Source organism: Borostomias antarcticus, assembly GCF_949987555.1.
Source record: "Borostomias antarcticus genome assembly, chromosome: 29".
Classification (NCBI taxonomy): domain Eukaryota; kingdom Metazoa; phylum Chordata; class Actinopteri; order Stomiiformes; family Stomiidae; genus Borostomias; species Borostomias antarcticus.
Window position 1 is genome coordinate 1,426,971 of NC_140262.1, and position 23,035 is coordinate 1,450,005.

At 43.2% G+C, this 23,035-nt stretch overlaps 1 protein-coding gene across 4 annotated transcripts in view; it reads right to left on the reverse strand.

The window, feature by feature from the left end:
- The window catches only part of nrap (nebulin-related anchoring protein), a gene marked incomplete at its 5' end in the record, with an annotated part of 27,349 nt that extends 5,714 nt beyond the window's left edge, over window positions 1-21,635 (reverse strand). Inside the window, 33 exons of one of the 4 annotated variants that reach the window (XM_084459807.1) lie at window positions 73-171; window positions 1,046-1,150; window positions 1,436-1,633; window positions 2,001-2,114; window positions 2,567-2,674; window positions 2,878-2,982; window positions 3,938-4,036; window positions 5,641-5,745; window positions 6,048-6,201; window positions 6,385-6,542; window positions 7,200-7,307; window positions 7,665-7,769; window positions 7,870-7,968; window positions 8,135-8,239; window positions 8,695-8,892; window positions 9,243-9,344; window positions 9,637-9,744; window positions 9,973-10,077; window positions 10,359-10,457; window positions 11,648-11,752; window positions 12,442-12,549; window positions 13,209-13,313; window positions 14,140-14,256; window positions 14,906-15,013; window positions 16,126-16,233; window positions 16,534-16,641; window positions 16,737-16,841; window positions 17,367-17,474; window positions 17,843-17,944; window positions 18,187-18,291; window positions 20,788-20,875; window positions 21,053-21,147; window positions 21,564-21,635. In XM_084459807.1, the coding sequence (XP_084315933.1) occupies window positions 73-171; window positions 1,046-1,150; window positions 1,436-1,633; window positions 2,001-2,114; window positions 2,567-2,674; window positions 2,878-2,982; window positions 3,938-4,036; window positions 5,641-5,745; window positions 6,048-6,201; window positions 6,385-6,542; window positions 7,200-7,307; window positions 7,665-7,769; window positions 7,870-7,968; window positions 8,135-8,239; window positions 8,695-8,892; window positions 9,243-9,344; window positions 9,637-9,744; window positions 9,973-10,077; window positions 10,359-10,457; window positions 11,648-11,752; window positions 12,442-12,549; window positions 13,209-13,313; window positions 14,140-14,256; window positions 14,906-15,013; window positions 16,126-16,233; window positions 16,534-16,641; window positions 16,737-16,841; window positions 17,367-17,474; window positions 17,843-17,944; window positions 18,187-18,291; window positions 20,788-20,875; window positions 21,053-21,147; window positions 21,564-21,635 (3,708 nt within the window). Of the gene's footprint in view, window positions 1-72; window positions 172-1,045; window positions 1,151-1,435; window positions 1,634-2,000; window positions 2,115-2,566; window positions 2,675-2,877; window positions 2,983-3,937; window positions 4,037-5,640; window positions 5,746-6,047; window positions 6,202-6,384; window positions 6,543-7,199; window positions 7,308-7,664; window positions 7,770-7,869; window positions 7,969-8,134; window positions 8,240-8,694; window positions 8,893-9,242; window positions 9,345-9,636; window positions 9,745-9,972; window positions 10,078-10,358; window positions 10,458-11,647; window positions 11,753-12,441; window positions 12,550-13,208; window positions 13,314-14,139; window positions 14,257-14,905; window positions 15,014-16,125; window positions 16,234-16,533; window positions 16,642-16,736; window positions 16,842-17,366; window positions 17,475-17,842; window positions 17,954-18,186; window positions 18,292-20,787; window positions 20,876-21,052; window positions 21,148-21,563 lie in introns of all 4 variants that reach the window. The other 3 variants (XM_084459808.1, XM_084459806.1, XM_084459809.1) reach the window with 3 other exon arrangements.
- Window positions 21,636-23,035: the final 1,400 nt, after the last annotated feature.

The window sequence follows — 23,035 nt, forward strand, 5'->3', positions numbered from 1 at the left end:
AGATTTGGCTTATTGGTCCGGGTTATGGGATGGTATTGTTTTAATGCTTTTATTAGGTACTGTATATCTCACCTCGTTGGTAATCTTGTTGCTGAGTTTGGCATGAACCATATCTGGTGAGTCTGCGATGGACGTGTGTTTGAAATTGTAGGGCTGCTGGCGGTATTTTTTCTGCAGGTAAAGAAAAGTCATACTCTGTAACGTCAGCTTATCATGATAAGGTTATATTAGGTGTTATTATAAATATATTAAGTATAGGGATGCACCGATATTAAAATTTTGGCCGATGCCGATAACAGATATTGGCCGGGTTTCCCGAACGAGTTAAGAAGCACTTAGTACCAAAGTACTTCTTAACTCCCATACAAAGGGTTGCTTAAGAAGGGTTCCTTAAGAAGGTTCGTTATCGGGAAACCCGGCCATTAACATTGCTGTTATGGCCGATCACCGATATTTACCCATGTCGATATCTTCTGTATAAAAACATTTCCATGATAATCAAATGTTATATATATATACATACTGAACATTCCAAACACATGGAATGTTCTCTATCAGCAAAACACTTGGAAAAGACGATAAATCATAGATTTACCGCATTGTTTCCTCTCAACAACAGTACACACCCAACAGCAGTGAGACAGAAATAATTATCGACTGTTCACATCGGACCGATATATTAAAAAATGACTAACATCGGGCGATACCGATATGATTGCTGATATATCGTGCATCCCTAATTAAGTATATATTATTAGGTTATATTAGGTCATCAATAGCTGATGTACAGTAGGAAGATGATCTTGAACAAGCCAAGTCATAAAAACAGTATCATGCTTATTCACCCCACTATTGTAGCTATATTCATGCTGGGCTTGACCATGTCTGTACTCTAGCTTGTACAGTTTGTGTCAAAAGGTAGAGCTACGCTTTGTAGACGTCATAGACCATAGAAGTCAATTAATAAAATAACCCTTTATTATATTAAGACCACAATGTAAAACACTGTCGAAGCCTTAGTAAGCGAGACGGATGTTGGACTCACGTCACTGATGAGGTCTGTGGCCCTCTTAGAGCCCTCGAACTGCACAGCACCTGTACCGATCCAGGCCGCTCCACGCAGGTAGTTGAGGTCAGAACGATACACTTTCTACACACACACACACACACACACACACACACACACACACACACACACACACACACACACGTCAGTATTCAAACCTCACACCATCGTAACCCAGTCTAAACTGGATTGAATATCAAATCTCAAGAGCAAGTCTATCCATTACACATTTTATTAAAAAGAAAAACGAGGATTCAGTCAACTATTCACTATTTACAAATGGACATTTAAATAACATTTTAAGTGCCCCACAATGCCTACTGCATCATCCCTTAACACCACCCTGGAGTGAGGTGTTAGCTTCCTTACATCACTCAGAAGCTGGTAGGCCTTCTTGGCGGCCTGCACCTTCATGTCGTCGGGCAGGGAGGTGTACTGGTGCAGGCTGAGCCTGTAGTCCTGCTCGCTGGCCAGCGCCTGGGCCTTCTTGGCGTGGGCCACCTCCAGCATGTCCATGGACAGATGGTACTGGGAGCGTACATTCACCGAGTCCTGCTTGTACTTGATCTGGAGGGAGAGAGAGAGGGAGAGAGAAAGGGGAGGGGAGGGGGGGGTACAGCGAGAACGAGAGAGAGATGAATGATGAGAGATGGAGGGAGAGACAGTCTTTATGACAAACGTTGTCAGAAAAACATTGGTTGCTAATGGAAAAACCTAGCTACAGTAGTGACATAAAATAAAATGTTGAACACCATCCCTTTTCTGAAATTTAACACGCAAGTACATGACCATAAATCAATAACAATCCAATTTCACTGCTTAGACCAGCCAGATTCAGTCATATTTATATATATTTATATATAATTGCGTACACTGTCACACCTTTCTGATACCTAGCGCTCCCATCCATGTTCTATACTGTAGAAAAACTCACATCACTCTGCAGCTTGCTGGCGTGAACGGAGTGGGAGATGTTGATGTCATCCTCCAGACCCTTCAGTCCAATCATTCGTCCCTTGGTCTTCTCAAACTCCTCCTTGTACTTTTGCTGTAACAAACGTTTCATATCATGATGCTTCAAAATGCATCAGGAAAACATTTACTGTAAAAAAAAAACATTACAACCGTGAACCGTTTCAACAGCCAACCAATCATGTTCTTCGGTTGGAACTACTGAACAATTATTTAATTGAAGTATGGTATACTATACTGAGGCATTTGGTAGGAAGAAATGTCTGCACTCACTGTCACTCCCCATCATAGAGGTTGTAGATGCGCACGACACAGAAAGTTTCGTTGATAATGATATCAAAGAGATAAATACACTCACATTACTGAATTAATGAGGTCACTGAGGTAATAATTGCATTCACATTGCTGAGTATGCCTTAATGAGACCACTGAGATAAGAAGATTAAGCTATTGAGAATAATAACATAAGATAGAATACGATTTTAGGATGTAGGCGCCCTTGGCAGCCCACATAATAAGTACACTCACATTGCTGAGTATGTTTCCAGACGATTTGGCCGACTGGAAAGGTATGGCGTCCAAACGTAGCTTGTAGCCAGCGTCTCTGAGTTTAGTCCAAGACTCCTTATAACGAGTCTGCAAACACATGTGAGTAAGGTAGATGGTTGAGCACCAAGCAACACAACGCAATGGAGTAGGCTACATTGTGATTGTGTTATTAAATTGTGTGCAAATTGTGTTAATGTAGCCCATATGGAGTGTTGGATGCACGTGTGTGTGTGTGTGTGTGTGTGTGTGTGTGTGTGTGTGTGTGTGTGTGTGTGTGTGTGTGCGCTGACCTCGCTGATGTTTGTGGCGTTCAGCTTGGCCTGAATGTGTTCAGGCAGGTCTCCGGTCATCGTGTAGTTGTGCTTGGCGTTCTCCCCCTTCTCCCTGTACAGCCTCTGAAGAGAGCGGGCGGAGAGGTCGGTTAAATGATATCCTCTGTCATTACACATATAACCAGGCCCGTGCATAAGGGGGGATAAAGGGTAACGCTTTGGGGGGCCCAGCCCTTAGGGGGGGGCCCATGAATCAGAAAGAAAAAAAAATCTTTAAAAGAAAATACAAAAAAATAAAAGAAGATTGACTTTAAATTCACTCAAAACTTTAAATTAATTCTCTAAATTCACTGGACTTTTTCTGGGGCCCAGTCATTACTTTGCACGGGCCTGCGTATAACCATCACTACTCTAAGTCCCACATGAGGTTGTCCAAAAATCAGAGAGCTGTTTTCTGCGTTTCTAGTTCACAAAGTGTTTACTACACAAATATTGGTGTGATTTGACTGTCGACAAACCTTAATTTGTTGAGAAAATAACCTCAGTTATCTCAACAAATGAAGGTTGGGAGAGCTGAGTTGACAACAGTAGGACTCTGTACCACCCGATGTTCCACTAGCAAGAGCATAGGCGATTTTACCCCCTGAGAGTAGGGGGGGCAACTTTTTGACGTGAGAAAAAAAAACAGTTCTGCCTTCCCGTCCCGTCTATTTACAAAGAATGCCAGTTGTGAACAGTATGCTAAAAGTAATAAGAAATCCGTATGACAATTCAATATGCACAACGCATCAAATGAATATATATATTTTTAAAGGTAGCCTAGTTTAAGTAATAAATACACTTTTAAAATGAATGATGACCTAACACAACCTGGTACAAACCACAATTATGTATTTAATAATTGTGTTAATTAGTTAAAAATATATATATTTTTTTTTTTTTTTGGAATTTGAGCAGAGTTGGGCTGGCCAATCAGGCGGGGCACTTGCCCCCCCTGCCCCCCCTATAAAATCGCCCATGAGCAAGAGCAATGTTCCATTACGAAGAACGTTCCACACAAGACAGCAGGTGAACTTACATCCAGGGCCAGCTTGTTGCTGAGCTTGGCCTGTACCATCTCGGGAGTGTTCTCCACACTAGTGAACCTCAGGCCACTCGCGTGCTGACGGTACTTTTTCTGAAACACAGCAATCAATCAATCAATCAATCAATCAATCAATCAAAGCTTTATTTGTATAGCGCGTTTCATACCCAGAGGCAACACAATGCGCTTTAGCAACAGCACAGTGGTAGTGGTGCGTGAGAAGGGCTCTACACTGTACATGCTTCTTATCAACAATAGAGGGCACTAGTTCAACAGGAAAAACAAAGTAATGTGGAACTATTACTGTCAAGGTGTTAGACGGACTAGACAGAAGATCAGTCGTGTAGTCTTGCGTACAACTGGCTGTATGAGTCATTAAAGCACTCAACAGTTAGTATCTCTCTACTTCTTATGACAATTACTACTACTACAACTACTAATATTTAAACTAATAATTCTGTACAATCATGGTTCTTCTCATATGAAGCTATTAATATATATAAGCCTAGAAAGAAAGGAAGGCTAAAAGTCAGAAGTAGCTAATTTCCTTGGAGATACATTACAATCATGCCTAAAATCTCAAAGAATTTCCATGTACTGTAGAAACATGTCTCCTTGATAAATCACTGTAAGTATCGTAAAATATTTTACATAAATCAAGACACTTTTTTTTGTTGCTGTACTTCCCTGAATCATTTTTTTTTTTGCCTTTAAAACCGCGGGTTTTGCTTATTCAGTGTGAATGCAAGGTTCCCTTGCATTCAAGTGCCAGGGGAATGCTTACTGTATGTCCAAGCCATGCCAAACATGTAAAAACATTCGGATTACCATACATTTCACACATACTGAGACTGGTAAGATTAAACTCTATTATTTGCGTCTCAGAAAATCACATTCATCATAGTTTTTCAACGCATTTACATACTGTATGCCCCATTGACTTCCCTTGTAGCCCAGTGAGAGCCTGCATAAAAACTGCAGCTAGCTCAATACTGGAACGATCAGTGAAATGATGGTCTCTATGTTTCAGGTTTATGGTAGACAGACCACAAATACTGTAGGGCTAAATGTCCGAAATAGCACACTACCCCTTTAACGATGTCTCTCTTTCCTCCAGTCTGTGGCAGTGGCACTGATATCACCACGCTGGGCTGGTGTTTGGAGGGGGGGGGCTTTAATATTCCCTTCATAGAAATGTGCTCCCAGGAATGGAATAGCTGGAATCCTCGTCCCGTATCCCATAGTTGAGTCCTTGAGATTCCTAGCAGAGCGGGTGGGAGTAACTCTATACCTGCACGTGTCACTGTCTACTTCATACGGATCTATTTCAACCCTGTGTCTAATAATGTTTGTCCTGACATGGGTGTTGCTGAAAACCTACTTATAATGAGAGATAACACGAACAGCATCCAGTAGGCTACAGCAGGTCAGCAGAGTACTGTACTTTAGATGTCTGCACACAGTGATTTACATACTGTTGTAGAAAATTAGTTGCAGGGGTGTACAGTAATGGGATTTAATTTTGTAAATCAATAAAAAAAAATAAAAAAAATGTATTAGGTGTTCCATTTCTGTGGTCACACTCAATATCGTATCACTCCTACAATAAAAGTATCTGTTCAATGGCATGTGATACTGCAAGGGATCTGGCAGTGTTTTCTGGGTTAAGGGGTTGAAAGGTGAAAGGTTAGGCCTACCTCACTGACGAGGTCTCCAGCCTTCTTGGCCTGCTGGACATCCAGACACCCTGCGGCCTCCCAGCCGGCTCCCTTCATCCAGTTCAGATCCGACCTGTACTTTTTCTGATGATGCAACAGAGGCACAGCTCATTTTCAATGGCTCTCACATCGAACCGGAAAACAGTTACCTCGTGAATTGAGCTTCTTAACTTCATAGTGGTCTGTGATATGAAAATTCTAAGTAATCTTAGTCATCGTCTGAAGATGATATAAGATGAGGCTATGAATACTGTATTCATCAAAAGTGCAATTTACTGTAGTTCAACAACATACACGTCAAACTTTCACATTGGCTGCCTCTACTGATGGGAGGCTTACATGACTGCTGCATGCTGGGAAATGTAGCTCCCCACTGTTCGACTTACATCACTCTGTTGCCCATAGGCCTTCTTGGCCCAGGCCATGTTCATGTCAGTAGGCAGGGTGGTGTAGTTGTGCAGGAAGGTTCTGTAGTTGGTCTCGGTTGCGAGGTCCTGGGCCTTCTTAGCGTGGGACAGGTTCAGCATGTCCAGGGAGGTACTGGGAATTAAATTGGGTTTAATCGAATTAAGATTAAATATGATCAATGTACTGTAAGAAAATGTATGCGATACATTTTTATTTTCCTCACACTATGAAGTGGAAAATGGGCAATGAAATGAACTTAATTCGCGTAACACACAAACGTAACACACACACACACACACACACACACTCACACACCTGTACTTGGTCTTGGCGTCCTCGTACTCCTTCTTGTAGTTGAGGCTGCTCTGGAGCCGGGTGGCCAGAGCGGAGTGAGCCATCTGAGAGTCGTCCGTGACCGTCTTCACCCCGATCATCTTCCCCTTCGTCCTCTCGTACTGCTCCTTGTACTTCACCTGGAGGGACAGGCGTGGCGGACAGACAGCAGCACCGCTTGGCGTTAGAACGGATCCTCCGGAAGGACGAAAAACCCAGACTTCAATGGTGACATTAGCGTCTATGGAACTAAGCTAAGGGACTGTGGCATTTGTAACTGGTGGTTACAGTGGCTGGTACCAGTGCTTTATCTATTAGTCTGACCATTGTGAATGAAATTCAAGTCTCACCAAAGTGTTCTGTTTTCCTACTTGACTGTTGTTCCAACTTTGTAGTTCGTTCTCATAGATCAGTCTGTTAAAACTACAAATTCTTCCTGTGTGACATCACTTCCCTGTCCTCTTCATCCTGAAACTATGTCACTTCCTTTTTCACTGTATAACCTATCGACCTCGTCCACATCTGACTCACTCTGCCCGGATTCACTTCCTGTGCTCGAGTCCGACTCTGCAGAATCGTAACAGAATAAAACTATTGCCTTTGTTTAAAACGAGGCAAAGCTTGACCGACCACTCAGCGTGTTCTTTGAAATCTAAACTAAACCAAGTAAGGTTTTTCCTTAACACCATTAGAAAACATGTTGTTTTGTTTGTTAGGTTCAAGGCGTTTCATTGGCAAACGTAAGGATATAGATGGTCAAACGTGGGGCTGCTATCTCAAGTGTCCATGTCACTCACGTTACTGGCGAGGTCTCTCTTGGCTTTGGCGGTGAGGATGGACAGTGAGTCCATGTGCAGCTCGAAGCCCTTCTCCCGCTCCCGCTCCCAGCTGCTCTTGTACACTTTCTGAGATTGAGACATAAAGATGTTGTTTGTTTGTTTGTTTATGGATTGAGGATCAGATCCCTTATCAGAAGATTAGCTCGTCTCCTCGTTTTCAATGGGCTAGCATTCGCAAAACAGTCCATACCTCTTATTTTCTAAATAGTCAAGTATAATTTGTAACGTTGTTAACTAAAACACTAAAGAGGTTGACATTATTAATTCATCCAGAAGTGTCATATCCATCAATTTAGGTATGAGCCCAGCTAGAGGTGCTAATCAGTATGAGGTCATACTTCACATACCCCAGTGAGCATGTCTATCAGTATGAGGTCATACATACCCCACTGAGCATGTCTGTCAGTATGAGGTCATACATACCCCACTAAGCAGGTCTGCGTTCGCCTTGGCCTGCTTGAATAGAGGCTCATCCTTGGTCATGGTGTACTGGTGCATGGTCTGCTCTGTGTCTGCCTTGTACGCCAACTGAAGGGAGAAACAGACAATCAGGTAATGGGCAAAGAGGTGACACAGCCAATGGGATGCCGGTCAAGTTGTCACACAGCCAATGAGGAAGAAGGCCCACCTTGCTCTGGAGCTCTTGGCTCTTCTTGGCCTGTTTGATGGAGAGGGTGTCGGCGACCTGGGTGAACTTGACGCTGTCGACCTTCTGACGGTACTTTTGCTGTGAGGGGAGACGCGTGTGAGCGAGCGTGTCGTTAGGCAACGCAAACACACATGGGGGAGGGTCGAATAATCACTGAAGTATGACACACACATACTGTACTGTACACAACACGTAAATATTCACACGCACGCACACACGCACACACACACACACACACACATACATCACTGAGAAGCTCTCCAGCCTTCTTGGCCTGGGTGATGTTCATACATCCGTCGGAATCCCAGCCCACTCCCTTCATCCAGTTGAGGTCTGAGCGGTACTGGTTCTGAAGAGACAGAGACGTGGAAACGACAACGGTCAAATATATAACCTTTAATAGCCTTTACCTCTACCTAACCTTTAACTATCTACTGACCCTAACTTCGCTAACTGTTCCAGATGATAAACAACTGTTGGAAGCTAATTGTTGTCAACAGACCAGCAGTAGATAGTTTGTGATACTTTGAGTATAGATGATTAGAAACACATTGGAGCTGCTCCCACTAAAATGTCCGTTCCAAAAAGGCTTCTTTTCTGCTTCCGTCCGCCGGACGTTTCATTCAGCTGTGGTCAAACACTAGAGTGATTCATACCATCTTGCAATAAGGTCGCTGAATTAAGAAATCATCAGATCAAAAGAGATTCCAATTTTGGAGGGACGGGAAATGCACGGGACTCGAACCCTTCAGCGTCTCCGGGCGTGGGATTCGGGATTCAGCGACTCCCCTCCCTCCCCCTCACCTCGCTCTGCAGGTCATAGGCCTTCCTGGCCTGCTGGACCGTCAGGTCGTCGGCCACGCTGGTGTACTCGTGGAGCCTCTTCCTGTAGTCCAGGTCGCTGGCCAGGGCCTGGGCCTTCTTAGCGTGGCTCAGGTTGACCATGTCCAGAGGGAGGCTGAACTGGGACTGGCCCTCCTTGGAGCCCTTCTTGTACGCGATCTGGACAGGGAGAGGGGGGGATGGTGAATGAGGAGGTGAGTTATTTGAAGGTGTGTGTGTGTGTGTGTGTGTGTGTGTGTGTGTGTGTGTGTGTGTGTGTGTGTGTGTGTGTGTGTGTGCGTGTGTGTGTGTGCTTGCATGTGTGTGTGTGGGTGGGGGGGATGCTGTGATGTTTTTTTATTATTTTCAGATGTGTGTGTGTGTGCGACTATGATATTGTAAATGTGCGTGGGTCTCTGTATGTGTGCGTGTGCGTGCATGTGTGTGTGTGCGCATGTGTGCAATGCTGTGCTTCACTGTTATGTAAACAGTATGTAAACAGTACTGTACTCTGTGCCTCATATCCTTACCTCGCTGCTCATCTTGGCCACCTGGAGAGAGTGGAGGGTCTTGGAGTCGCTGACGTTGAACGCGCTGTGCTTGTTCTTCCTGAAGGACTCTTTGTACTTAATCTGGAACACACCGTCGCCCCGTCCAAATCTCATCAGCCAATCATATTCTATTAAGTTTCTTTATGGCACCATAGCAATTCTGACTCATATTTCAAGCCATGAGAGAGGAAGTAAGGCGTGTTTTGTCTATGGTGTGTGTGTGTGTGTGTGTGTGTGTGTGTGTGTGTGTGTGTGTGTGTGTGCGTGTGTGTGTGCGTGTGTGTGTGCGTGTGTGTGCGTGCGTGCATGTGTGTGTGTGTGTGTATGTGTATATGTGTGTGTGTGTGTGTGTGCATGTGTGTGTGTTGCTTACGTCGCTGGCCAGGTCCCGAGATGCTTTGGCAGCCTTGACCTGTAGGGTGTCCAGGCCGATGTCACTCGCCTTCGACTTGGTCTTCTCCCAGTCCTCCTTGTATTTAATCTGGAATTACAGTATGGTGTATATCTTATTACATCATGTTCTGTGTGTGTGTGTGTGTGTGTGTGTGTGTGTGTGTGTGTGTGTGTGTGTGTAAGCGTGCGTGTGTCTTCGCGTGCGTGTGTATGTGTGTGTCTTCGTGTGCGTGTGTGTGTGTATTTGTGTGTGTTTGTGTATGTATGTGTGTGTGTGTGTGTGTGTGTGTGTGCGTGTGTGTGTGTGTTCACTGACATCACTGCACAGTTCAGCGTTGGCCTTGGCCTGTTTGAGTTGCGGCAGGTCTTGGGATAGGGTGTACTGAGTCTTAGTCTTCTCATAATCAGCTCTGTAGTTGAGCTATAGAAACACATGCAAACAAATATGCACACACACACACACGCACACACACACGCGCGCACACGCACACACACACGCACACACACACGCACACGCGCGCACACGCACACGCTTAGCTCAGCAGCGTAGCCATGACCATAATGCAGCTGGTGCTCTTGTGTCTCAGGGAGACAATTGCTTCGCATCTCAGCGAGGTTCATGCTAAAAGCTAGCTCTGCTACATACAGTATAGCTCATTACATGTGGATGTACAGTACAAACCGCCTGTTCTCTGTACTCACGCTGCTGAGCTGCTGAGCGTTGATCCTGGCCTGCACGATGTCGGGAGTGTCTGTGACGGAGCTGTACTTCACCTGGTCAATGTGCTGTCTGTAGTTCTTCTACATGTTGAGGATAAACAAATAATATCTTAATAACTATTACCATATCAACAAACAATAACATCCATTACCATACACACAAACAATAACATCCATCACCACATGGGGCGGCTGTCACTCAGTTGGTAGAGCGGGTCGTTCAGTGATCGAAGGGTCAGTGGTTCGAATCCCAGCTCCGACTGTCCACATGTCGAAGTGTCCTTGAGCAAGACACCTAACCCCAAATTGCTCCCAATGAGCAGGTTAGCACCTTGCATGGCAGCTACCGCCATTGGTGTGTGAATGTGTGTGTGAATGGGTGAATGAGAGGCCATTGTAAAGCGCTTTGAGTGCCGCTAAGGTGGAAAAGCGCTATATAAGTACAGTCCATTTACTATTTACATTAAAAAAAAAAATCCATTACTATACAAACAAACAATAACAACCATTACCATACACACAAACAATAACAACCATTACCATATACACAAACAATAACACCCATTACTACAGTATATACACAAACAATAACACCCATTACTATATACAGTACACAAATAATAACATCCATTACCATATATACAAACAATAACAACCATTCTCATGTCTCTAGTCAAATGACGGTACTAGTACTGTATGTGTAAACCATATACATGGCAAATAAACTGATGTTAAAGTAAAGTGAAGTAAATGAAACATACATCAACGTTTTTAATCCAAATATTGATCCAGGACTGGAAACCATATGAGTGTGTCTCGGACAACTAATGTGTTAAAACATGCTGTGTCTAAGACATGCAGCGTTGCAGGACCAACTAGTAATTTGTTGGAGGAGGGGGAATTATGACCGTACCAAAACCTCGGCAATAAAACTTTCCAGTTGTCGGTCTCATTAAACAGTTTTAAAGCTACTGTAGGTTAAAAGTCATGGAGGAAAATTAAATGCATCTCTTTAAATGTTTTGATCCATAAGTGAATCACATTGCTAGAAATAATCTTGCCTGTCTCCAATGTGTAACTGGATGTGGCTTTTCTTTTTTTAATCTTGAATTGTTACAGGCCTAATCTGTACTCATGCAAAGTATTAATGTTGTAATTCTGTGTGTCTGTAACTTTGTGCTGTGTTCTTGGCGAGGTCTCTCTTGCAAAATAGATTTTAATCTCAATGAGACTAACATGATTAAATAAAGGTTAAATAAAAATAAACTCACGTCCTTGAGCGGGTCCAGTTTCCTCTGGCTCTGGTAGCCTGGCGTGATGGTGGCTGGGTAGTTATACTCCCCCTGCTCCTGGTCACACTCCTGCTTATAGGCGATCTGCAGGGGAAAGCAATACTTAGTCAATAGGTTATTTGTGATGTATGCATGGAGTTCTGGTGAATTGGATTTTCAATTTACAGTACAGACGCATGGGCTAATTTTGGATTCAAGGCTATTTTGTTTTTGTTTTTACTCGATGGTAATTGCAAAGCTACATTAACTGCCTCTATCTGGGCCCAGGCACATTCACGCACACACAGACATACACCAGTGTTTGCCATGTCTCTCCTATGATGTTATTAGCCTCTCTTACTCTGAAAATGTAATTTAATGTTATTTAGTGCTTTATAAATGTTCTTAGCCGGTAGACAAACATACTCCTGGAGCTTGCTCGATCGCCTCGTTGAGAGGGGTCAGGGAAGAATTTTTTACAGCTCACTTATCTGGCCCCCGGGTGATTACTGTTTTTTTGCTTCCCTCTGGAATATGTAGAGTGGGTCGTATGCCCACCTCCCTTGTTCTCTGTAAAGCGCATTGTGTTGCCTCTGGGTATGAAATGCGCTATACAAATAAAGCTTTGATTGATTGATTGATTGATTAATTCATGAAAAGTTGAAGCATGGCTAATCAGGCCTGTAGCGTGTTCGCTTAAAACAGAAACTTGAACTTTCTCCCTCAACCTGAGGATATTTCTACATTTAGACACCAAATTCAATTTTGGTATGGAGGTGAAGAGAGAGTCTTACGTTGCTGGCCAGCTTCCTGACTTTCATAGCGTGCATAGTCTTCTTGTCCATCCCAGAGCCTTCGTAATGGCCCTTCATATGGTTGGTGTACTTCTCCTTGTACTTGTTCTGTAAAGGAAGCTAAATGTAACTTTGTGACTCAATAATGTTTACAACAACAGAGACCAACTATAGGTTGTCTCTTTGAACATGTCAGGATCCAACTATGGTCCTGGACAGCTGTACATCTCGAGCAACAGTTTCAATGAATTGTGTCAAGAATTTAAACGGGTGTATTGGTTGGTAGGGTAAGGCTGGAACAACATCTTTCACACACACACACACACACACACACACACACAAACACACATATAGTAGTATTAGTAGTAGTATATATATAGTAGTTTGTCATATTGGGCCATTTCCCCAGACACACGCTATATCAAGTTTAGTCCTGGACTAAACAAACATCAATAGAGATGTACAGAGCTTCTTATCTGTAAAACCAGGCTTAATCTGAGTCCAGGAAAACAGCCCTTTGTGTTCGGACCATTAACTGAATTATCTAGTCTGGTCTGTGGCTGTGCATTATATCATTATACTGTTTCATTTACATGTATTCACTGGCGTGTTGTCCAAGTTGTAACTGTGTCTCCTGTGGTATCACCCTGTTTGTGCTATGAAAGCAGCCTACCTTGCATGGTGGCACTGCTTATGAATGGACTTGCCGTCTAAACTAGCTACCGTTGCGGTGCTTTGCATAGCTGTGGCGCTCATGCAGTCCATACATCACTGGTGAAGTTGGCGATCTTGGAGGCACTTTTGAACTGTGGCGTCTCGCAGAAGTTGATGCTGTGGCCTTTGACGTTCTCATGGTCCTTCTTATACTCAACCTGTCAGGTGAAGAAAGGGTACAAAAACAAAGAGTGATTTTTTGTCATCCAAAGAGCAGATAAATGCCCCCCAAAACAGTTATATTTTTAACACTGCATGCTGCAGGGTTGGTATATTTCAAAAACCTCTTCCTGCATTGGTCATGGATGTCAAACTGAGAGTGTATTAGCTATGGCTAACACGTGCTCCATCACTGTCAAGTGGACACAGACACACCGGAATCCAAAACATGTGCCTTCAAGCTTAACCTTGACACAGTGAACTGTACGTGGATGATGTCATTCTGTCCGTCTCTAAACCTAAGTGAGTCCTTTCTGACCTGTTGACCCGAAGAATCGACAGCTAGATGACAGAACGATTTGTCTGTGTGATTTGTAAGGGGAGCAAGGCTTTAGAATAGGTGCTAAGGCCAACCTGTTGTATTCAGACAGGTGGTTGGGGGGGCTTTAACTCCAGCTAGCTAACCTCTCCCTACCCTTGAAGAAAAACTAAGCCCACCAGCCAAAAATACAGAGAACGCAGGTGTGGTGGCTTTGAGTCTATTTTGTCTGCTCACACAAACGCATACATAAACACACATATACACACTCACTCCTACTCTGCATACAGTAGCAACAACATACACGTACAATGACACGTATTTAGACAATGACAGGGAAAGCAGCCTGATAATCCATTTTGTGATGTGATGTAGAATAATGAAATGAACTGATAAATGAATTTGAATAGGCAGCGTGGATGACTTGTTTGAGTTTGATTAATGAAACAGTCCTGCACGATGGATATTGAAAGGCCTACCACCCTATACATCGTTCAACCCCTCACCTCGCTGCTTATCTTGTTGATCTTGCGGGCGTTTTTGAGCGCCAGGTTGTCCTCAGAGGTCAGGCTGTGGTAGTGAGATGAACCCTTCATCTTAGTCAAGTCCTTCTTGTATTTCAGCTGCAAGGTTAAAAGGGGAAACAGAGGCAGAGAAAGATTAAAGTGAAGGAGGTGAAGAGCCCAATCCGAACATGACATCAGTCAGGTGGCATAGCTGCCGGGTGAACGCATGCAAGCCAGAAAGTGTACACGAGAGCGTGGACACACACCTACACACACATATTGTATTACATCCTGTCCACAGGAAAAGAGACAGACAGGAATATCCTCACATACATTACTCGCCACATACAGTATGTGGAAACACACACAGACACAGACACAGACATATATGCACACACGCACGCACACACACACACACACACACACACACACACACACACACACACACACAGATGTTCTAATTTGGTCTACGGAGAGTTTGGGGAGTGACAACATAGGATTCCTGGTGAGAGTCACAGGAACATCACTCATCCCTGAGACCCTGGGCTGACATTCTGCCTGGCGACAACAGAAGTGACGGATGAAGGTAGCCAACCAATGTTGTTTTTTTAGACATCCACAAAAAAAGGTTATTCCACTGTGTATGGGTACTGGTCTGTACCAACTTTGTGAGAAAATATTATCACAGGCAATATTCAATGAAGACAATACCTAGCAGTCAGATAATACCGAACAATAGGCAGTAGTCATAACAGTTAATACTTACATTGCTGGCATGAGCCTGGGCTTGCTTGGCTAGTTGATAGGCAGGAGTGATCATGGCTGGGAAACTGCCTTTCCCTCTCTGCTGCTCATAGTCTTCAGTGTAGGAAATCTGTAGTATAGATAGGAACCCATAAATATACAAGCTATTACTCTATGGTCCAGGAGAAAGTAGCTTCTAAGATGGTATGCAACCATTAATGTCACCACTGTGACATTTTTACACACATAATTCATATCTCAGAAAGTTCGATCTGAAATGTATTGAGTTCAACATCAATTTAGGAACACATACCGTATCTCTTAAAGGTGCTAGAGATAGCATTCTTATGCAGTTGAATCACTAAAAAAAATCTCACAAGGCTTGTGAGGCAATAGTCCTCCTGATCACTCGTGAGACAGAGATACTGCGTGGTCGTAATAATATTGTCTCAAGAGCCTTGTTAGAGGTGGGAACCAAACCTCACACATCTCAGAGAGAGAAACACAACATTATCAAAATCTGTAAAATGATAAATTCACAATCAATAATTGTTTTGGGGGGGAAAGCAATACTTTTATTCCAAATCTTTCTAAAAGCTCTGCGTATTTTTTGTATTTGTCACAAAAATGTTATCTACAGTATATCTCCTTAAAATCTAGCATAAGAACAACGGTTTGCTCCATAACTGGGTTAAACTAAATAATGCCTTCTTCCCCAATATTCCTCCTAAGTCGGTAATTGACTTAATTTTGGACATTCCCATGGATCAAAAAGGCCTCGTCTCAAAGATTTACATCTCCAGTCTCACAGAAGCCTCTCTTCATGAAATCAGAAAAGATTGGGAAGATGAACTTGGCAAAATGTTGGGGATAGTACATCAGATCCGATTATTCTATTCTGATGCATAAAAATATCTGGAGCTACGTCAATAAGCACAACTGCATCGTGGGGAGTACTGCAGTAGATTATCCAGTCCCTCAACAGCACTGAGGAGATCAATTTGTAAAGTACCAAACTTTTCACAACATAGCATGTGAACCAAAATTGTTCTAAAACGGACATCCTCATAACTTCTAAAATAATTACTATAAATAAGGAATAGAATAGTAAAATCATTTTTAACAGAAAATGAATCTTGATTAACTAGGGAAAATTACCAGGAAAATTTCCGGAAAATGTAACCATTTGACATCATGAAAATGACTGACGATATAAACATTTAAACTCTTTTTCATTCTGACCTGGCTGAAGTTCTCTGCATTCTCCTTGGCAAAAGCCACTTCTGCAGCTCCGGCCTCTGTGCTGGCTTTCCCCTTCATCTCCTGTTCATACATCTGACGGTACTTCACCTGACACAACATCAAATCAAGTTATTATGTGTGATATTTTTGTGTCTCTGTCAGCATTTACTGCATATTTACAGTATGTGTGTCTGTGTCTCTGTGTGTGTGTGTGTGTGTGTGTGTGTGTGTATGTGTGTGTGCGCGTGTGTGAGCATGTGCCATGCGTGTGTGTGCACACACATGCCTCAAGTCTAATTGAACGCAGCTTGCATGTGAGTGTACAGTCGTTTTTCTGTGTGTGAGATTATTTCCATATGTTTGCATGTGTGTTTCAGTGTGCACGTGTGCTTTGTGCATCTCACTCACGTCGCTGGCGATCTCAGTGGCTTTCTTGGACACCTGGTACCCAGGGGTGAGGTGGGCAGGGAAGCTGCCTTTACCCCTCTGCTGCTCATACTCCTCGGTGTACGCAAACTACGTGGGGAGGCGGCATGTCACAGACACGAAAAGGGACGCAACTGCATGTCACACTCATTTAAAGTGACTGTGATCAGGAGTGAGTGGCTTACATCGCTGGTGATTTGTCCCTGGGTTTTAGCCAGAAGCACTTCTGGGGGGTCGGCCACCGTGGTGTACTTTGATACTCGCTCCTCGTGTCCTTTTTTGTATTCAAGCTAAATAAAAAGATAAAGAAAGAAAGCTATAATCTTTCTATAACCTCCCAGTGAGGCAAAAACAATAATGCTTAATGTTTGCTTCCCTCTGGAATATGTAGAGAGTGGGTCGTCTGCCCTCCTCCCTTGTTCTCTGTAAAGTGCATAGTGTTGCCTCTGGGTATGAAATGCGCTATACAAATAAAGCTTTGATTGATTGATTGATTGATTGATTGATTGATTGATTGATTGATTGATTGATTGATTGATTGATTGATTGATTGATTGATTGATAATGTCTTAAATAACCGTAACAGCTACTGTAGTGACCCTGTTGTTGATGAACAACCATTATGACACAAACTGAGGGGGAATACCTTTTGTGTCATGACGTTGTTACAGTACAGTATGTAGGCCATATGAGGAGTTGGCAAAATAGCGACGCAAAAACAAAAGTCGAGGTCAAATTGTTTTTGGAAATGCTAAAGTTCACCATTTGATAGATCAGGCAGGTAAAAAGGTTAGGAAGGTAGGAGGAGCGCTTACATTGCTGGCCAGGGCGTTGGCTTTCTTGGCGAGCTGGTATGCTGGTGTGATCATGGCCGGGAAGCTGCCCTTTCCTTTGGACTCCTCGTATTCCTCAGTGTACTTCACCTGTCAATCAACAGCAAAGCAGCTCTCAGTCCCCTAACCTCTAACAAACATGGTGGTCAGCGGATAAGTTGGAAATGTCCTGAAAACAGCAGAGTTGAAGCGATAAATGTATATTTAAGTTGCTCTTGTGGTTGAATAACAACTACTGTACCACTGACTACTCGCATCATTGGTGTTTCTTAAGGCCTCCACTTGCTGTCAATGAATGATTGAATGTATTACTTTATCAATATTATGTATTTTACAGGTGCAGCACCTTGAGAGTGTACAAATATTGACAAGGAGGAATATCCAACCTATTCTCAGTGCACATTCGGGACAGATGTTTGTTTTTTTTAATCACGTTTGGAGATAGAGTCGCTACTCACATCACTGATGTTGTTCTGGGCCTGCGACACTCTCACTATCTCCTGATTGGTCACTGTGCCAGAGTACCAGGACTGCTGCTCGGAAAACTCTGACTGGTAGCTCTGCTGGTGCTAGGAAGGGAGGGATAGACAGCACAATGTTATTCAAGCAGCTCCTGTTGACAGTGACACATCGAGTCAAGTTAATTGAACCACAGCTGTGGACAGTCACCGCCATTTAAATACTGGTTCGTTTAAATTCTTCTATCCTGTAACGCTACCGTCCTCAATCTGAGCGGACAGCTGCCCCTGAGGGACACGTTCTGGGTTGAGAGTTTGGGGATATAGCTGCTGTAGATGCTCACCTGGCTGGCCGCCTGACTGGCTAGGCGCGCCTTCTCCAGCTCCATGGACCTCATGTCGTAGTGGAACGTGGACATGAAGCGCTCCCCATCCTCTCGGTACTTCAGCTACACAGACGGAGGAACAGTAAAAATACATACAGTAAACACGCCCTCACATGGACGCACGCACACACACTATGCACAGACACGTCTCTCTTTCTGACACACACACACACACACACACACACACACACACACACACTGTGTGTGTAATACTACGGGAGACTGATAAAGCAACAAAGGTCTTAAATTTCAGAAAGTTTTTGTTTATACTTCTTATTACTTTATACTTTACAGTCTTTGTGAAAAAAAGGTACCTCAAATCTCAAAAACACAGTAATTACTGACTGTACACTTACAGAGTTAAAGCAGAAAGACTATCACACGCATGCAGGCAACCTGTAGTGTTGTTTCAGGGGGGGATAATATTAGAAAGTTGTTATTAATAACTAGCCTACTTGTAGCCTGATATTTCCCATGTCTTTATATCACTGCATGACTGGAACCTGCACAGAGCCTGATTGACATTTTCCCAAATTCAAATTGCTGCTGTGCTTGAAAACTACTACAGTGGTAATCATGACACTACAGTAGCTGACTAAAAATGCATGCTGTTTATCAAGACCATGTCACTAAGGTGCTGATGGACTATTAAGCCTCCAAACAAGAATGAGTATCAGGTGACTCAACCAAAGAGATCCCAGATGGGTGGCTCATCGGGTAGGGGGATACAGCACGTGGCTAGTCCTGTGCTTCATGCCCTCCCCTCTCCCTTCCTCTCTCTCTCCCTCTCTCTCTCCCACATTCCCTATCAATCTTCATCCAATAAAGTAGAAATCCCCTAAAAACTGTCAACAAAAAAGAAAAAAAGCGAGATCCCAGACCAAGTGTGATTTATTTTACCACAAATGTGCTGATCTAATATATGATACTCCAAAAATACAGAAGCTGGAAGCTGAAATATTAGTAGAGGGAAGTACGTTGTTATTTTAGGATATCTTTGGGGGTAAGAGGTTCAGCGCAGTGAGATTTACAGGGGTATTTCATCATAGAGTTACAGTCCAATCATTCAATCTTCGCACTGTACTGTATATGCACATACTGTAACCACAAACTATATAAATTAAATTATATAAATATTTTTAGGTATGAAAACTATCAGACTAAGTTTGTATACTATGTTAATGTGTAGCACTAATAACATGTTCATAATAGTAACATGTTCATAATTTTTCACTAATAAATGTGTGTCTAAGTGTGTCTAATCACTATGTTCTTATATGTTATATGTCTTATGTTCTGCAGTGATGCAAAGAGTGGCTTAATCATACAAGTCTGGTTAGACGCTTCTCTGAGTTAGCTTAGCAGTAGCTACAGTAACCGCCTGCCGCTGTTAACACAGGCAAAGAGCGCCGTCGAGTGTGGACTCAGACAGACAGACAGACAGACAGACGAACAGACAGACAGACAGACAGACAGACAGACAGACAGACAGACAGACAGACAGACACAAACAGGTGGTGTTCTAAAGGCGGCGGAGAGGAGGCTGTTTTTCCTGAGGTACAGTTATAATTTTAACCTCCCGGAGCGTAAAACTCGGCCAACGAGGGGTGTCGTGTCTCTGTCATGGCCACAGAAATAGCCTGAGACGCATTCACCATTCCAGACGTGTGTAATCACCATAGGCCCAAAGCCCACCTAGAGCCAGGCTCAAACATCTCTCTCTCTCTCTCTCTCTCTCTCATAAAGTGGGAATGGGCACTGTCTGGTTTTACATCCTAGATGACAGTTATATATATATGTGCATTATTCTTACATGCAAGGCTATGAGAGTTTTTGTCTCTGTGACCAGTCTCTCTACATATGAGTTGAGAATAACCAGGTCAAATACTCCATTGGGAAACACTATCTTAACTACTAGGACAACGTAAATAGGGTATCGGGTTCAGTGAGAGCAATGAATCTTCCAAGTAAAGACCAAGTAAAGTATTGCTATACTGCAGCTGTACTCTAATCAAATATAGTTCCTGTGTCTGTGATTAAGTTATCACCCCTCTTGGGGATCAGCTCAGTTACAGATTCACTTGGGGTGCTTTTGACTGAATAGGGGTTCAACACATACAAAATTAACTTACTAAATGTATACAGTAGTATCAACACGATTACAAGAAAAGATTGCTGTGCCCCAACCACCAAACCAAATCACCATCATCTACAAAGTCAATCAAATAATGAAAGTAGCTGACTAAAACCATCCAAATAAGTATGATGCATATCCATGGGACGTCCATGCCATAAATCTAACTCATGAAACCAACAATCATCATACTCCCACAATAGGAATAGGCATCCACATTGTGAGAGGGGACAAACAATGACTAACTTGTGTAAACTGGTTAGAAATAGACAGTCCTTGACTTCTTGTGTGTGTGTGTGTGTGTGTGTGTGTGTGTGTGTGTGTGTGTGTGTGTGTGTGTGTGTGTGTGTGTGTGTGTGTGTATGTGTGTGTGTGTGTGTGTGTGTGTGTGTGTGTGTGTGTATGTGATGTCATGGTTCTCTTACCTCACTGCTGGCCTGTGCCTGCTTCTTGGCATTGATGTTGATGGGGGTCTCATAGACGCTGGTGAAGGTATTGTTCCTTGGGTTGTGTCTGGGTGGTTCAAACGTGGAACAACAACATTTATAAATTTCTCATTCTCATTATTTTAGCATAATCAAGAAACTAACAATGTAACTAATTAACTAAACTAAGTCAGTATCAGTAGTATGGGTAAGATACACTTATGAGTATGTATGACCGGGCTTTGTTCATGTCATGTATACTCACACAGAGCAGTATGGACGCTTCTTGTGGCTGACAAAGTTCTTAGTGGTAAGCACCGTATTACACACATCGCAGTGAAAGCATGCTTTGTGCCAGTTCTGACATGGGAAAAACAAAAATACACACCAGATTAGTTGTGAAAAGTATTCCACCCGTCACATTGAGAGCTCTAATCTAAGAGAAATGACTCCAATTCATCGTCATAAATAGACACAGTCAGGGCCCAGGTGGTTCTAAATGACATAATCAGCCATGACGCAGCATGGAACAAACCTTGATGGTTTTATGTTAATTTAATTTCCACAGGACTTAATCGGTTCAATTACTAATCCATTCCATTTCTACTACAGGGAACCTATTTTACCATAGCAATGATACTAGGCTACTCATTCCCTTGCTTGAACAGATGCGACCCATATTCACGTCAATGTCTTTAAAACATTGACATAACATGTAATATTGTATAAGAAGTATAGGAAGTTGTGTGTATAGGGAGGAAAGATGTATCTCTTACCTGATCAATACAATTGATCTTCTCGGCTGGGTACACCACGAACCCACACCTGGCGCAGGATTGCATATTCATACCTTTCCCTTCAGGGGAAAAGCAGCAGGTAGGAACAGAGAAGCGGTGAAAAGTAGCCCTGAATGAGAGGGAAAACCCGGGCAGCTGAAGGTCTCCTCAGACGACCGTACAGTACTGGTGCCTCTCTGGTCGTGATAAACTTAGCTCTGGGCTGTGACAGACAGACACTGTCCCTTACATGCCACCAGGGCCTCTGGGCCCCACCTCCCCTTCCCTCGCCATGTCAGGTGACTGGCTGAGTCCAGCTGTCTTTCTGCTGAGAAGGCTGATGGACAGGGGGGAGAGGAGGACAGGAGAGGGTGAGAGAGAGGGGAAGGGGGTGGATGTTAGCATGCATGTGTAACAGATCGTGAGACGGTTGTTTTACTTTGGGTACCTTAGTCAGTGTGGCCTATAGTCTTAAAAATAGGGGAGTGAACTCACACACCATTGCAAGCAATGGCGTATGTAACAATCACTGGATTCCTACTGACTGTCTACTTTTTTCTCTCTATACATACACTGATATAGGTTGTTTAACAATGAGACAATCCTATTTCTTTAAAACATTGTAGTATGGGCTGTACCTGTACCTGCCCATGATGACAGAACTCTAAATAGAATAGGGCTACTTTAATATATCTACTGTGGGTTTGTTCAGATGCTATTACTACTGTAATGTCTGCTATTTCTGACACTGACAATGATGAGCTATTTCTAGCTAGTAGCTACTTAATGTATTGAGTATATATAGTGACTCAAGGGAAGCCTCCTGTATCTTATTGGGCCTTGATGTAATGTCATGCTGTACTGTACTTAGCAGTCTCCCATTGGGGCAGTATCACAGCCACATAGAATTCAATTAACTCTGGTTACATGTAAGCGGAACTAACCCATTTACAGAGTGGAATGAACTATTTTCTCTCCGTGCAAGGTCTTTTCAGTTAAAGGGTCGAGGTGCTGTGGAAAGCAGCTCCACATTTGAATTCTTGGAGAAAAGTGCCAGCAGCGTGGCATTGCAGTAGTCCCATTCCAGTTTCCCTTTTTTGTCAACAAAGCACCAGGGTTTTTAATCTCCATCTGGGTTTCTGGTGAGTAAACACACACACACGCACGCACGCACACGCACACACACACGCACATACACACACACATACACACACACACACACACACACTCTTGAGGTTGGTTTTATTCTGAATTTGACAGTGGTCTATTGCACTACAAATCTGTATCTCACTCTCTCGCACACACACTTCACATACACATATAGCCTACTTAAGTGTGTGTGTGCGTGCGTGCATGCGTGCGTGGCAAGAAAATTACAAATGACCTGAATTGAGACCAGTGACCTTCGATCGAGTTTTTGATTGGTCGGCTGTTCTCTCACGTCACTTCCTCTTTGTCTCTGTCAAGTTTCA